At 39.5% G+C, this 16228-nt stretch overlaps 1 protein-coding gene across 2 annotated transcripts in view; it reads right to left on the bottom strand.

Moving 5' to 3' along the window:
* ca10a (carbonic anhydrase 10 (inactive)a) overlaps positions 1-16063 on the bottom strand; it is a 43465-nt gene extending 27402 nt beyond the window's left edge. The window contains exons 1-4 of one of the 2 annotated variants that reach the window (XM_088322939.1): positions 15628-16063; positions 12859-12933; positions 11182-11324; positions 10940-11125 (exon numbers count right to left, since the gene is read on the bottom strand). In XM_088322939.1, coding sequence (XP_088179065.1) covers positions 10940-11125; positions 11182-11324; positions 12859-12933; positions 15628-15685 — 462 coding nt within the window. In that variant the 5' untranslated portion in view covers positions 15686-16063. The remainder of the gene's footprint in view (positions 1-10939; positions 11126-11181; positions 11325-12858; positions 12934-15627) is intronic. The other variant, XM_088322940.1, reaches the window with a different exon arrangement.
* Positions 16064-16228: the final 165 nt, after the last annotated feature.

The following is a 16228-nucleotide window of genomic DNA, read 5'->3' as shown; positions in this document are numbered from 1 at the left end:
GCTGCTGTCAAAGCTAATCATATTTAGTTAATTGTGTATTTCTCTGTCTTCTATGTTACAAATAATCCTGATGAGCTTGACTTATATTACAACTCGTTTTCTGCTGTTATTTACCATTTTTGAACCGAAAGATATATATGACGTCGTTGGTTATTACTGCGCATGTGCGAACTTTGAACCGTAGACGTATGTGTGACGTCATTGATACTTTCTGCGCATGCGCACGCTTTTGAACAAAACCCGGTTGCAACGCGGGAAACTTGTGAGACGGTGAGACTTTTTGAATCCGTCTGCCCACTGCAGTGAATAAATTCTAAAACTACATTTGCCTCTCTTACTGATCACTCCAGTTTAACCTATTACGAAAATATTAACCCTAACATTTTTGATGTCGAAACCGGAACGGTACGTAGTATTTTGAAGTTGAAAACGAAAAAAAAAAAACCAATCCATTCTACCACGTGGTCTAGAACAAAGGAAACTTTGTTCTTTTTCGAGATCAACTTCAAAGTCAGCGGCATCGTCAACGAACCAGGATGAAGTGATCGGTAAGAGATGCATTTGTAATATAAAAATTTGGAATAATTCTAAGAACGAAGCCATTTTTATAAAAAGATAAAGTTGAATTGGCCACAGAGAGAGATCATAGTGTTGGACGGGCGCCATATGTGGGCTTGAGAAGCCATTACAAAACCTTAGCTAAGTAAATACCCAAAAGGAATCAGAATAAAATACGAAGTATTTTAAATACTCAAACTTTTTGTTTGAGACGGAATGGATTGATTGCCTCGGGACGGGAAAAATGTCGACACTAACCCCGCGGTGGGGTCGGTAGAATGGGAAAGAAAAGTAAGGGGGAGGGGGTACTGAGACGACCCCCCCACTTTTCCCATTTTCCTTTTTCAAAAAAAGGACGGATCCCTCTGTGGTTATATAAAATAAAATAAGGTTTAAGTAAACTGCATGGCTTCATAAAAAAGTGTACACGGTCTAAAATTAAACTAATTTTTTGTGGGCCCACTCTGTCTTGTCGAATGTTTTATGTTTGTTCAATGTGTAAATGTTTGTATTCTTTCCTATATTCTTATTCTTCTTGTCTTATATGTTTGAGCTAGCTTTTTAATCGGCCCACGTAACTGAAAAGAAAAAAAAATATAGAAAAATACGAAGATTATTGCCGCAAACGAGAGAGCGCGCGCATTTTTAAAAGGAAAAAAAAAGGAAGCGAAGTGCACATTGCAACGAGAGAAACGTTTTTTTTTAAGAGTAAGACCGTTTAAAAAATGTTGTTTTTGGGTGGAACCGAGAGCACATCGCGTTAGGAATCGAAAACGTTCGTTTTTTGGGAAATCGGCGTTTGACGCTAACGGTGTACAACATAACGCCTGCGGGCCTAAGGGGTTCCAAAAAATATTTTTTTCGGTCCAAATTTTTTTTGTTTTTTTCAATTGGAAAACGATAAATTTAGGTGTGCTAAGTTTAGAAAACTTATGTTTGAGTTATTTTAGAAGCGTTAAATGAAGTTAATGCCAGAATAACACTTACTAAAGATACAATAACAAAAATAAAGATAGAATATTCCGGTTTTCAGTTCTAAATTAGAAAATTAAGGACTGTAAAGACGGGGGAAGTATCAAATTGAGCAAATTGGAATGGATAAAAGTTATTGCCAAATTAATACAAAACAATAAAAAAAAAAAATTATTCGATGAATTTTTTTTGTTTCTTGATTTTTTTTATGTATTTGGGTTTGTGTATTCTCAACTTTGAATATTTTTTTTATATATATAAATCAAGGATTACAAGAATAGAAAGAAAATTCTATTTGGTTAATTAACTTTTTATGAAACTAGGGTTGTTGTTTTTTTTGTTTTTCTCTTTTTGGTTAAAGGAAGAAAATGGGTCAGACCAATAGGAAGTTGTTAGATGATCCAGATGTGAAATTTATGAGTGGAAGGGACAGTGAAAGTTTGAAGTATTTGAAGAAATGGCTGAAGAAAGGTTTCAACTACAAATTAAAGGAAATAGACACGAAGATCAGATTGAAGGCTGAATTAGTTCACGAAAGGAAAGAAAAGATGAGGAAAGGAAGAGACACAAGATGTGGACTGATCAGAGCGAAAAAAGAAGAAAGGATATTGCAAGTAAATAAGAGTTGGTAGAAGGAAGAAAAAAGGGTAAAGAAAGTAAATCGTGAAGGAAAAGAGTAAGTGGAATACAAGAGAAGGAAGGAATGTAAAAGGGAAGTTATTTAAAGAAAAAATAATTCGCTGAAAATTGGATATGAAAAACTTGAGACAAAAGTATGAAAAACATCACATTAGTGTTTTTGGAGTTCCTCTAGGGTCTTGAAAAACACTATATAAATGCAAACCATTTATAATAGATTAGAATATACCTTTACCGACATAGTTACAAAATGGGTTAACATATTGTGACTGACAATGAAATTTGGCATAACAATCCATCTTCAGAGTAAGGTAAAGGAACAGAGAAGTAAGGTTATAGTCATAATTGATACAATATTTACACAAAAATAATTGCACGTAAGATGTTACATACAATTGAGGTTTGTGTAAATTAACAAAAATTATTTAAAGGATGAAAATCTAATTGAAGGCAAATGAACATAGATATACTATCGAACACTACACTTCGTTGCCATAATGGAAAATATTATAGACTATAGAAAAATAGTTGGAACCATCATGAAAACACTACAAAGGACCTAAGGTAAAGTTTGATTCTACAGCAAAAGTGTTGCACTAACAATGTTTTGAGTTCTAGAATTTTGGTTCTTGTCTCATTTGGACTCAACAACCCGCTGAGGAGAAAATGGGATCAGCGAAAGGTAGCACAAATAACATGATGAAGATATTCCATGTGATGAACAATGGTAAGTGAAAAACCAATTTTTATGATATTAAAGGAATATGTCATCAATAAAGGTGTTACAGGTGAGAACCAGAAAAGTTTTGTGTTCATATTCGGCCGGTATGAACCATAACTATGACAAGTAGATCTCATCTTGTTGGAGTCCATCACAGCGACCATCGAGCAGCGATTGGAGGACACCCTGAACTGGTTGCAAGCCAATTGCAGGGCACACAAAGATACACAATTCGCTAGCTCATTCACACGTAGGGACAATTTGGACCAGCCAGTCCACCTGAAATGCATGTTTTTGAATGAGGTAAGTAATCCGGATAGCCGGACGGAAACAATGAGATCATGCAGGCTCCGCACAAGAGCCAGTGGCTGGCTTGGAACACACACACCTGTTCCCAGGTCCTTAGTAATGCTGGCCAATGCGCCACCGTGCTGCACACACATATATAATATATATATGAAACAATTTTAATACTGAACTATCAATAATGATAATATGATAGGGATTTTGAATTCCCTGTACTAGCTTGCTAAAAGATTTATAGATCTTGGGAGAGATCTAATAACCCCTGAAATTAAGTGATACAAAGATATCTGCGTATTCATTCAGTTTTGATCATCAAATTTTTAATTTATTTTCTGCATTTGTTGATGGTAATTGCAAATAACAGGCTTGTCTTTTTTTCCATTTTTCTACTTTCTGTACTTCTCTCTTTAACATCTTAGTAGTACATAATTCGTGACATCAATCATCAAACCAAATGAGCCGTAAAAGCAAGCTCTCTTTGATGAATTGAACAAGGAAAAAAGCCGTTTGTCTAATAAAAAGACTGACCTTCACTCGACAAGAATTACCAACAACAATGACGTAATCTCGAAGCGATGAGATCTCGTTAGCTAAGATCGGCGTGCAGGAAAATAAAACTCGTATAACAAAACCAAATTAACGATTAGGCTTGTAATGTGTTAAATCTTTGTTAAAGAGTAACTAAATGATAATGACAATTTAAAGGGAAAAAAGTTGCGTCCCCAGCATAAATGACGTGGGGAATTGAAAACAATGAGTGTATAATACAAGATAACTATACAGAATAGTTTAAAAAGAAAGAATATTTGAGTAACAGAACTAATCATTTCTTGTTGAATATGCGAATAGCAAAAAGGGTAATAACTTTAAGACATGTAGTTTTGCTCCTGATAAAGCAGGGACGAAAAAAGCAATGAAGATGACTGGAAAAACGTCCATAATTTTAGTGTTCATCTTCTCGTTCGTAAATGGACAAATTCAAAAGAGGCGTAATATGTAAAAAGGTTATTTCCTTAGTTGTTCTCCTATTCAATAGTAGATTACTCTTAATAAAATAATGCAGGAACCATTTCAAATAATCAAAATTTTGAAGGAAGTTTGAAAATGACGACAAATTAACACAGAGAAGAAAAATTCGAGACTAAAAAACATTAATAACGTAGCTGAAGCTATTTCAGTCACTGAATCTATTTTTTTCTTTTAAACAAGAAAAAAAAAGAAACAAGTATTAAGTCGGACCAGATCGTTAATTTGTTTAGCTTTAATCACAAGGGATCTCGAAAGGATGCTTAGAACGAAGACTAGTGCGTAGAAACAAAGATTGTTGCGCAAAATAAAAGATAATGAATAAACAAAATAGATAAACTCAACAAGATAATTCATAAGTGACAAGTATGTATGGCTCTATATTGAATCAATAACAAAAGATTGATTATGGTTACAGAGAGAAGAAAATACAATTAGAGAAGTTATGACATTAAGTTCGATTTGGCATTTTTTTTGAGAATTTTTTGTTGATCTTTTGAGATTTCTGATGTTTAGTGTGAGAATTTGGAATTTTGACAAATTTAGCCCAAAGGAAATTGGGTGGACAATTGATTACACACTGAATTTTTTTAGAATGAGTGTTACGATTGACAAATGATAAACAAATGTGTAACAAATACTGACTTATGGTTTGGTTAAGTTAAAAGGAAACGGTTTCTATGGAAGAGCATTTTTAGAAGACAATGAGAAACTGATCAATCTTGAAGAGGGCCATAGGAAATAACGGATTAGTTGATTTCGAGACATATCAGGCTAATTTAAGAATAATTGCATGGGAAATAAATGAATAGAAATTGATTAAACTAAGATAATGTCTACTAGTACTTAAATTTAGAGAAAAATTTAAGACATTGAATAATCCGGCCAATTTACTAAAAAATCCCACTACGTAAGCACAATGGAATTAACGAGACTCTTAAGTGCCAGTGAATTCCACAAAAAGACTCTCCTTTCTTTTTGAAAGTCCATTTACTCTTCAAAGGACATACCACCCTGTCAAAAAGAAATCATGGACAAAAATCATTTGCTGAAAGAGCCAAAGACATCAGTCATGCATTATCTGCGCCGCTTATCAACAGCAAGGCCAAGGGAGTGAGATGGAGCACATCCCAGCTACGCTCATCAACAACGACATCAAGGGAGTGATGTGGGGGCACATCCCAACTGCTTTTCAGACAGCAGTCGTTGCCAGTGGAATTGACAGAAAAGTCAATAAAGTCATTTTGTGTTTGACATGGACACATTTTTGAAAAACTATTTTTGATGGGCCAAAAGCAACATTCAAATGGTGAATGTAATGTGGAATAAGCAAATCAAAAGACTGAAAGACAACAACATTCAAGAATACGTCTGCTTGAAGTTATATAGAGTCTTGTTAATACAAAGTGTAAATGTATTTGAGGAAGATTGATACATTCATCTTGCAAATTTATAAATGTGTCTGATTTCACTCCTATTCATAGATTGTGAACTTAGGTTTTAACTCAGGGGGGAAATTGAGACATTCAGTAAAAAATAAGTTAAAACCTAGTTTTTTCCGAAATTGATGAAAAATTGTCTTCTGAATAAGCTCTCCATATAACTGTTTTTTGAGATTCAAATTACGAAATTTGGACGAATAGAAAAATTTTACACCGAAGAAATGTTGTAATATAACAAATTTACAATGTTTATCAAATTGATTAACAAAAATCAATGAAAATAACCATTCACCATTAGAAAATCGCCCACATTGAGAACATTTTGGGATGGTATTTTTCATTTTTGGCAAAATCATTCACTTTGAACGTGAATTACCTGCTTTCTTTGCAAAATACTGTTATTTTGAACAAATTTACTTACTGAAAAGATAATATATAGGTTATGATTTTTACAAAAGGCAAAACAAAGGGTGAATCATAACAATAAAAACGTATTTTCTTGGGTTAAATTGACAATTTAACAATCTATCCTGGTCATCTGCCTCGAGGGGAATGGCCAACAGCAAGATAACACATTGAAAATCATAAGAAAATGCAAATAAAAAGTGCATACAATTTTTTTTCTCGAATGTGGTCAATCTACAAAAGAGAAAACACTCAAATCAGGGTAAATGATTCTGACAAGGATAATGGTTAAACTGATTCAGTGACTAGATTTAGTGAAAAAGCAAAATTTGAAATTTAGAACTGACAATTTAAAAAATAAATTGTTTATCTTCGAGTTAGAATTTTGGGATAGAACGCCCAAAATGGATAGGGCATCTTATAGTGGGAATTTTGATTTTCACTTAAAATAAATATAAAGACAACTTGAGAAAATATACAAATCTATAAATGATTTTTTTTTTAATTTGTTTTGAGCCATGAAGTCTCAAGAGGGGGAAAAATATGCATAGCACAATCTATTAATAAAAAAAAAAAAAAAAAAAAAGTCCTGACTATCCTTTTTTCCCCATCTATAGCTTTCCCTGAATATTCAGTTCTATGGTATTGATTTATGCTTCTCTCATCCATACAGGAGAAGGTGACTCCTGCTGATCAGATGACGGAGTTCTGTTAGCCCAGGGAGTGTCCAACATAACTTCTTTCCAAGGACAGCGGTCAGGACTCTGGGGAGTGTGCTAGCACTCGCGCCATCAACTGTGTCTCCTACACACGTCCGCCTCGACGCAGGAGGCTGTTGTCATCTCAGGGAAGAAGCTAACTTGCCAGATCCGAAAAGAGGAGCAATCCAATGTGGACAACTGGATGGTGTCATCTCATCTACAAGTAACACATCATCACGCCAGGAGGTGTGGGAATCCTTACGGTGCCCATGCTCATGAAAAACAGCATCAAAAGCTGCCAATAGTGCCCTAATCTATTCTTCCGAAAGAATAGGCATTAGATTCTACAATGATATCTAGAGAAATGGTCGTAAAAGTACCAAAATGAGAATCCTAACAACTGAGGGAAGAAACGAGATTAGGTTCAATTTCTTCTATCGTAATGTTGAAAATTTTGGACTTTGCGGACTGCTTTGTTACATTGGTATCAGTTCCCATACACCAAATTTAAATGGACTTAGACAACATTGTCTAAAAGGACTTATCCCTAAAGGGAAACCTCCCTATTGCACACGTGAAGATCTGAGCGGGTAAGCTAATCGAGTCCCGTTCACCAAGTCATCCAGGCCCTGTGGAGACCAACGCACAGGCAGGGTTCTTTGTTTTGTGTTTTTAACCATCGCTCATTACTACTACTACGTTTTCTAGCATAAGAAACACTCTCGACCTCATGGAAATGAGGTGGGAGGAGGGGAATTTTTTCCTTTACGAAGGTTTTTCGCCCCTCCACGAAACTACTAACCTGTTGTATTTCTTAATGATGTGTTAACTTGAAAATCTCTGGTATTATCACTGATATCCTTCGAAATCCACAACAGGGGGGAAATGTCAAAGCTAATCATATTTAGTTAATTGTGTATTTCTCTGTCTTCTATGTTACAAATAATCCTGATGAGCTTGACTTATATTACAACTCGTTTTCTGCTGTTATGTACCATTTTTGAACCGAAAGATATATATGACGTCGTTGGTTATTACTGCGCATGTGCGAACTTTGAACCGTAGACGTATGTGTGACGTCATTGATACTTTCTGCGCATGCGCACGCTTTTGAACAAAACCCGGTTGCAACGCGGGAAACTTGTGAGACGGTGAGACTTTTTGAATCCGTCTGCCCACTGCAGTGAATAAATTCTAAAACTACATTTGCCTCTCTTACTGATCACTCCAGTTTAACCTATTACGAAAATATTAACCCTAACAGCTGCTAATCTGTACATCTGTTGGTTTTGTTTGACTTTTTGCACTACTGGCAGTTCTTTAGAGCTAGCCACTCCTTGCACATCTGTTTCTCTGCACTATTGTACTTACAGCGTTATTGTTACAGTGTTATTGTTACTGTTTACCTGACTTGTTTACCTGACTGCCCATGTTGCACATCTGGTTGGCTGCTCCTCTTGCACTATTTGCGCTACTGTAAAATACTATACATAGCCATAATTATTTAGAATATTATTAGTACTCAATACTCTAACTCAATACAACATTTTATTTATATCTGTACATTCAAGGAAACTGCGGGTCAGATGTATCGACATTTCGTTCAGTATACACGTGTACTATAATGACAATAAAGTAGATCTGAATCTGAAAAATTTACTCATCTTCATTCATGCAGTGTTTGCGTTGCGTCGTCTGCAACAAGACACGTGAGTTCCTCTTTCCAAGATGATTTTGATGTACGTTTACGTTTTGTAGCGTCATACATTTTGTTTGCTTCTTTTGAATCTTTCTTTTGTGGCTGAGGTTTAGGCTAGATTCCAAACCACTTATCCATTGTTCTTGTGTTCTCTGTGTGTCTACTTGATATGCAAATGATATGCAAATGCACGTACTTATAAGGCTCGGGAAAGTCCAGAAGCACGAAGTTATTCGATGCAGGCTTCTGATTGGCTGCCGAGTATGCAAATTGCCAAACGACCAGAAATTCCGAAATTTCCAAACCAAACGAAGATTTCAAAATTGGAATAAAGCAAACGTTTGATTTGAAAAAAAAATTTTTTTGATTGAAAAAGTTGTTGGCCGGGTAGAGACGTTGTGTAAGTTGTACGCCCGGCGTAAAAGATGCACGCCCTTGGCGTCCGGGCAGGCATTATTTCAGACACTGCCAATGGTGTTGAATATTATAGAGTATTTGTTATTGTTGTCTACTATTTACTGGCTTCACTCATTGGGAATATTGTTTACTACAGTTTACTGCTGTCAGTAATGGTGTTGTCACATGGTTCGGTCACGTTTATGCAAAGGGTCAATAATAGGAGTGGAAAATAATTACCTTAAATTCCTGATTACAAAGCGCACCTGATTAAAGCCTCATGTTCATATTTAGGGAGAAAACTCCATTTTGTCTTTATAAGCCGTGCCCCTGCACACCTCAAGCCATTTTCAGCTCTACTGGATAATATCATTCGAGATGGAGACTACCGGAGCAATTACAAAAATGAGCACATATTTACTACGACCAAAAGAAAACGCGAATGAGAAATGCGTCGCGTTAAATTTGAGCCTTATATTTCTAGACAGCACCAGGTGTAGAGCAGTGATTTTCAACCACTGCGCCGTGACACACTAGTGTGCCTTGAGAGAACGTCAGGTGTGCCGTGAGAAATTATCCAATGTCACTTTTTAAAATTTAAAATTTAAAACCATTTATGAATCATTTATGCAAATATTATGTCGTTGTCAAGTGTCTGTGCTGTAAAAACTGGGGGTATTATAAATTATATTGTAATTAACCATACTGTTTATTGTCATTGCCGCAAAATTTTTCCAATGTAAAAAACATACCCTGGCTCCGAAAATGTTGAACAATAATGCTGTAGGGAATTTGCTAGGTTTGGATGTGTTTTGTCGTGCTGTTGTTGTGCTGTTGCTGCGGTGACACAACAAATTGCATTTGCATGTCATAATTCTGTAATGATTACTGATGTGACTCACCTGTGCCCGCTCATTTGGCGCCAACCGCCACGGGTACTGATTGGTTCCCTGTCACTATTTGAACCCTGTCCTGTCAGTCCCCTGCTGTCAGTCCGTCTGCGAACCTCAGTATATACTAGGCAAGCCTTTTTCTACCCTGACTCCCACCTGTCCCGTTTTTGCTCCTGTCTGTTTTCCGCTTCGACCCGTTTTGATCCTGACCACGTTCTTTAAAGCTCAATAATGTATTTAATATAAGAATGTCGTAGAAAACCCTCATAGTTTTCTTTTCTTTTCAATATTTGATAAAATAAGAAAGAAAACATTTATTTTTTTATCATTTAAGTAATATTATTCAGTGTTGGCTTTCAGTTTAATTTGGAAACTTTTTATTTGAGATATTCCAATATATTTGTGATTTAATAATTATATAATTGATTTTGACCCGTTTCGATATGAAATTATAATAATTTTGAATAAATTGCATAGTCAATTACCTGCGATGTATGCCGATGGAGATTTTTCGTTTTACGGAGTTCAGTTTAGCGGAGTGGTTGTCGTCACACGCTAAGACGGGAATCGGAGAGGAGGTTAGCCCCGGTAGCTACCGGTTGCTCCGAGTAGCTCCACGTTAGCGTCCGAGATGCTAGACGTGAGCCACGTTTCCGTAAAACACAGCAAACTGCACTCCCTGTACGCTTTGACGTTTTTCACCAGCACAGCCAGTTCGTCTGTCTTATTTGGTATAGAGTTAACATTTACCATGATTATGGACAGTACAGAGGACTTATAATGCCGCTAGCCGCTTAGCCCTGCATCCACGAGAGGGCCCCCTCATCAGGCCAGCGTGAGAATTCTTCAGGGCAAGGAGTTGATTGGATAAACGCATTTTTGTCCGTTAAAACCCACAACGATATGATAGAAAGTAATCCAAAGTGTACGGACGGCACCGAAGACAAAACATAGTTTTTGTGACCCAACCGTAACACCGTAGTGGGTTCAACAAAACCGTACTCATTACGGCAAAACCATAGTACTTGGCAGGTATGCTAGGGTCCCACCAAATCTTAGGGGAAAACACTGAACATTTACAACTGTCTGACGTAAAGTAGACAAAACACGATGTCTTTAGTGCAACGATGCAGGTCAGCCTTCTCAGCAGCACTAAAGACGGTTCCGAGTTTGGCACTGACCTCTCCGGAGAAGGCCTGTCCATTGAGCAGATGTTCAGAACCTTGATTGTCCTCGCTGCCGAAATGGAGCCGGATCTCCTCCAGCCGGTGGCTGTACATCATCGGCCCGCCTGAGATGTTGACCAAGTGCTCCTTGTCCAGTCGCAGGGAAACGTGGCGACCTGTGTTGTACATGGTACCCCTCACCTGATGGAGCATTTGCTTAGAACTGGGGAATGGAGAGCCCATCGTGCAAAACCTACCTTCTGTCCGCCAGTGTTCAATTTCATGGATGCCAGGTAAGGATCAAAGATCATGTGGCTGGTTTCAATGTTTACGGGCGATTGCCTTTTGCCCACTGAGCACAAGTTCCACGCCGAGTTGACCAGGCCCCAGAAAGACGGGACTGTAAGGCAAGCACATCATTTAACTTTTGTACGCACAGAACCTTTTAAAGCAAAGTCGGGTTTATGTCCCCAAAACTCCCCAAGCAGGGGTTGAGTATTTCAACATATTGGCCCAAAGACCTCCAGCTGTAAGGCCAGGCTTCCCCTGTAAGGCCAGGCTTCAATCCTTCTCCCAGCTGAGGTTTGGTTTGCAAAGGCGGCCAGACCGCGCCAACACCAAGGGAGAACTGAGGAGGGACCCGGCCACAACCAAGCCTGGACTGAGGCAGCTGTTAGCAAGACCAGGCGGGGTCAGGGATAGATAGGGACCGTCTCAGGCACCGAGGTGACGCGGGAGCTGCCTCCCGTGGTGGCGCGACCAATTACCCTAACCCCTAAAGCTGCGCACCCATCATGGTCCTCTTAGGCTATTGGGGACGGGCAAACTGTGTGGGGGAAAACCTGAACTGTCTGGGGGTGGCGGAATGACACACTGCCGCGACGGGTTCGGGCGCCAACACCTCCCACTCATTCCTTGATACAGCCTGAACCCAGTTTTACTTAAAATCACTCAACCACAATAAGTTAAATAAACACTTTCCCATTCCAATGTTACTTTGACACAAAAGCGGGTTAGAGACTGGCTGCCCGTAAAGCTCCAACGAAATGCAGCAGAAATCTTTATTTTCCGGAGTAAATGAAAAATAATTTTACGCCACATAACATAACATACTTTTGCTAGTTTACTTATTATGCAGTTTTTGACTCTATGACAGAGATAAGACAAGAAAAATTAACACATTTGGGAGTTAGATTTAAGACTTGGTAACAAAATTTAAGACTTTTTAGAGAACACATGTCAAACATCGGGCCCACGGGCCAGATTGGGCCTACCCATCCACCCATCCATTATCTGCACCGCATATCCTCAGTAGGATCACAGGGAGAGCTGGAGCCCATCCTAGCTATCTTCAGGCAGTGGGCAGGGGACACCCTGAACTGGTTTCCAGCCAGTCGCAGGGCACACAGAGACAGACAACTCACTCGCGCACCTAGGGACAATTTGGACCAGCCAATTAACCTGAATTGTATTTTTTGGGAATGTGGGAGGAAACCAGAGTGCTTGGAGGAAACCCACGCAAGCACGGGGAGAACATGCAAACTCCACACAGGAGGTTCGATCTCATGACCTCAGAACTGTGTCGCACACGCGCTAACCACTGCGCCGCCGTGCTGAGATTGGGCCAACCAAAGTTTTTAATTCAAGACATAACCCAGAAAAGCACAAGAGAAAAATTTGATGTTAACAAAGGTAGGCGCGTATCTTGTTTCTGGCTGATTGTGATATTTCTGTGACGAGTACATTTTAAAATTGTCATTATATCTCGAATCCCAATACTTTAAACTTTCCGATGATATTTGGCATGAGGTATTTTAATGACTGGTGACATCACACAGACACGTATTTGCTTGTCAACAGTCCGCTGGTGGGCCATTGAACCATTAAGCAGTCAAGACTTTTTTAAGAGCCCAGTAGAATCCAGTCAATCGTACCTGGAACGAAGCTCCCCTGCACCACTTCCTTGTATGCCCACCAGCCTTCATGAATTTTGGGTGCACTTTGCTGGGCTGTTGGGTCAAAGAACAGAAGAACAAATTAGAGAGCACACTTGTAACGTTGTAGACTACCGTAATTACCACATTGCCAGGAGTAAGTCAGATTTGTTTCCAGTGCGAGGTTGACTCCACTTAGGCTGCCTTTTCTCACCAATTTTATTCTGAACTTTTATGAACAGAATTTCTAGGTGCAGCCGTGAAGTTGGAGGGGTCAGCTTTAGAGGCTTCAGCATTACATCACTGCTTTCTACAGACTATGTGGTGCTGTTGGCTTCCTCAAGTCATGATGTTCTGCTTTCAGTAGAGATGTTCACAGCTGAATGAGAAGCGGCCAGGATTTAGATCAGCACCTCCAAGTCCGAGACCATGGATCTAAACCGGAAAAGGTTTGCATGTTCTTTCCAGTTTGTGGATGAGTTCCTGCCCAACTCTTGTCCACGAGTGAGGGTAGGATGGAACAGGAGATCAAAAGAGGGATCAGTGCAGCGTCTGCTGTCATGCGGACCCTAAATCCTGGATACAAGCGGCTGAAACGAGATTTCTGTGCAGGGTGGCTGGGCTCTCCCTTAGAGATAGCGGCGAAATCTTTGTCATCTGGTAGGGACTCCGTATAGGGCCGCTGCTCCTATGCATTGAGAGGAAACAGCGGAGGTGGCTCGGGTTACTGATAAGGATGCCACCTGGACGGATTCCCTTGGGAGGTCTGTCGGGCACGTTCCACTTGCAGGAGGCTCTGGGGACGACCCAGAGCACCCTGGAGAGCCAACGACTCCAGGCTGGCCAGGGGATGCCTTGGGATCCTGTCAGATGAGCAGGATGATTTGGCTTGGAATAGGGAGGTCTTGTCTTCCCTTCTGAGGTTGGCTGGATGAATGGATGGATACACTTTCCCTGTTTTTATGTGTCATGATGACTGATTAGTATCACCTTTGCCCGCTCGTTCGGCGCCAGCCGCTGCGGGCTACCTGATTGGTCCCCTGTCCTTTTTAAGCCCAGTCCTTTCACTCTCCTGTTGTCAGTCAGTCAGCAAACCTCTGTTTCTACAAGACAAGCACTTTGACTCTGACTCCCATCAGTCCCGCGTTTTGCACCCGTTTTCCACCCGTTTCTCCTGATTTCCCCGTTTGTCTCCGCCTACGATCTGTTTTTTGACCCTGACCACGTTTTGCTCTCCCGTCCGGGCTATCGACCTGTTTTTTCCGTCTTCGACACCTCGATCTCCCGCTTCGGAAGATTTACTTCCACATTCAGAACACGCTCCGATTCTGAGAGTGGATTGCTTCCCGCGTCCAGCAAGCACTAGATCGCAGGCGCTGCCTTTCCTCTTTATCTTAATAAATTTGTGAGAAACATTACGCAATTGGGTCTACCCTTTGTTCTGGACGTGACATTATGTGTTTTTTGATCATTTCAAATTGGGTACGCTGTAGAAAATTATGTTTGTAAAACAAATATATTTCTACAATTTGCTAATGCTAAAAATATGTAACACTAAATTACTAAGGACTAAGACAAAGGCTGAAATAGTTGTGTTATCTGGTAAATAAACTACTTTACACAAGTAATCGTTGTCTCAAAAAGGGTTGCTTATTATTGTTTACTATATGTATTGTTGTATCTTTTTTTACTTATTAATTTATTTTGTGCAGAATATTAAAATTTAATTAGTAACATGCTGGACAAAGGGACCCCCTCCAATGTTTTATCATTTTTTTCTTTGTTCCTTTTTTTCTCTTCTTTTTCCTTTTCTTTAATTTCTTTCACCCCATGCTTTTGACTTCTTTTTACCTGCTTTTCTCTTATTTAGTTTTCCAATTTCCTTTTTAACTTTTTTCTTCATTTTTGCTTTTTCCATAGCGTTTTAAATATTTTGTCTCGCTTTTTACTCTTTGTTTTCATTTATTCCTGCTGACTTTCTTTTTTTTTTCTCTATTTCCCTCTTTTTTCTTTTATTCATTTTCCTTCCGCTTTTTATTTATTTTTCTTGCTTTATTATTTTTTTCTTTTTTTTCTCTCCTTCTATGCCTATTTTTTTCTTCTTTTGTTCTGTTTTTCTTATTTTTCTTATTTTTTAAATCATTGTTATGTCGATGTGTCCTTGGGCAAGACACTGAATCCCTAATGCCCCCAATAAGCAGGCGCCTTGCATGGCTGACTCCCGAATGGTGTGTGAGTGTGTGTGTGTGAATGGGTAAGTTTGAAGCACATTGTAATGCGCTTTGGGAGGTCTTCATTGACTTGAAAAGCGCTATAGAAATGCAGAACATTTACCTTTTTTTTTTTCCTTTTTTCCTTTCATTATTTTCTTTTTACCTCCGTTTCTTGTTTTTTTTACTGTTATCTTCTTCTGTCTTTTTTTTTTATTTTATTTTCAGACTGCCCTGACCACGAGTTCCAGTATTTTTAGAGTGGGCAGAGCGTCTCCATGGGTGAGCACTACCCACTTCTGCGCCCTGGTGACGGAGATCAGTGTGGCACGTCGGGATGATAGTGGGCCCGCTTTCATGATTGATATTGATTCAGATAGAATATAGGTAAACATAGGGATATAGGTAAGACTGCCCTACACCGCCACCCCAACCACTCAATACCCTCACTTTAATGAAAAGATGGTGCGGGATCAGGCTGATGCAGATGATGCTTGCAGGGCAGCTCAAGGGATTTGGTCGCATTCAATGGTTTGACAGCGATGTGGTCACGACTCACCCGAGATCCAAGCGATCAGAGTGACCGGAAAAAGGATGAGGAAACCCCCGATGTCCATTTTCACTCCACATTCCACGTCGAGAAAGGAGAAATGTTGTCAGATGCGGGGCGGCATCGCACCACGCGCCTTGTCGCCGGCCTCATATCAAGTAGGTCAGCGGAAGGCACGTCGACATTCCGGGCGGACGAGGAAGGAAAGGAGAAACAAATTCAAATAAAAATACAAATGGATTCGGGTGGTGCTTATCTCCAAGTTCAAGGTAAACACAATAATCCCATTGCTTGGAAGATGCAGACCCGAAGCCTCTGAGTTTTAGTGGAGGAGGGGCACGTCAACGACATGGAAGGGGGAGCCAGATTTTCCGGGCGTTTCGACAGTGGCGTCGAAGATGAGTGATGTGTCGTTTGCGAACGAATCGGCTTTATGACACGGCTCCTTGAAGAGAACGACGGCAGCTCTCTCTCTTTCTGTCTCGCTCTCTCTCTCTCTCTCTCTCTCTCTCTCTCTCTCTCTCTCTCTCTCTCTCTCTCTCTCTCTCTCTCTCCATATTTCTTTATTGTCTCTTTCAGTTTCTTTCTCTTGCTCTCTCCCTTTCTTTGT

Source organism: Urocampus carinirostris, chromosome 19 (assembly GCF_059441175.1).
Source record: "Urocampus carinirostris isolate Australia breed hairy pipefish chromosome 19, RoL_Ucar_1.0, whole genome shotgun sequence".
NCBI lineage: Eukaryota > Metazoa > Chordata > Actinopteri > Syngnathiformes > Syngnathidae > Urocampus > Urocampus carinirostris.
Note: the sequence above shows the minus strand (reverse complement) of the source record. Positions and strands in the feature narration are given on the sequence as shown.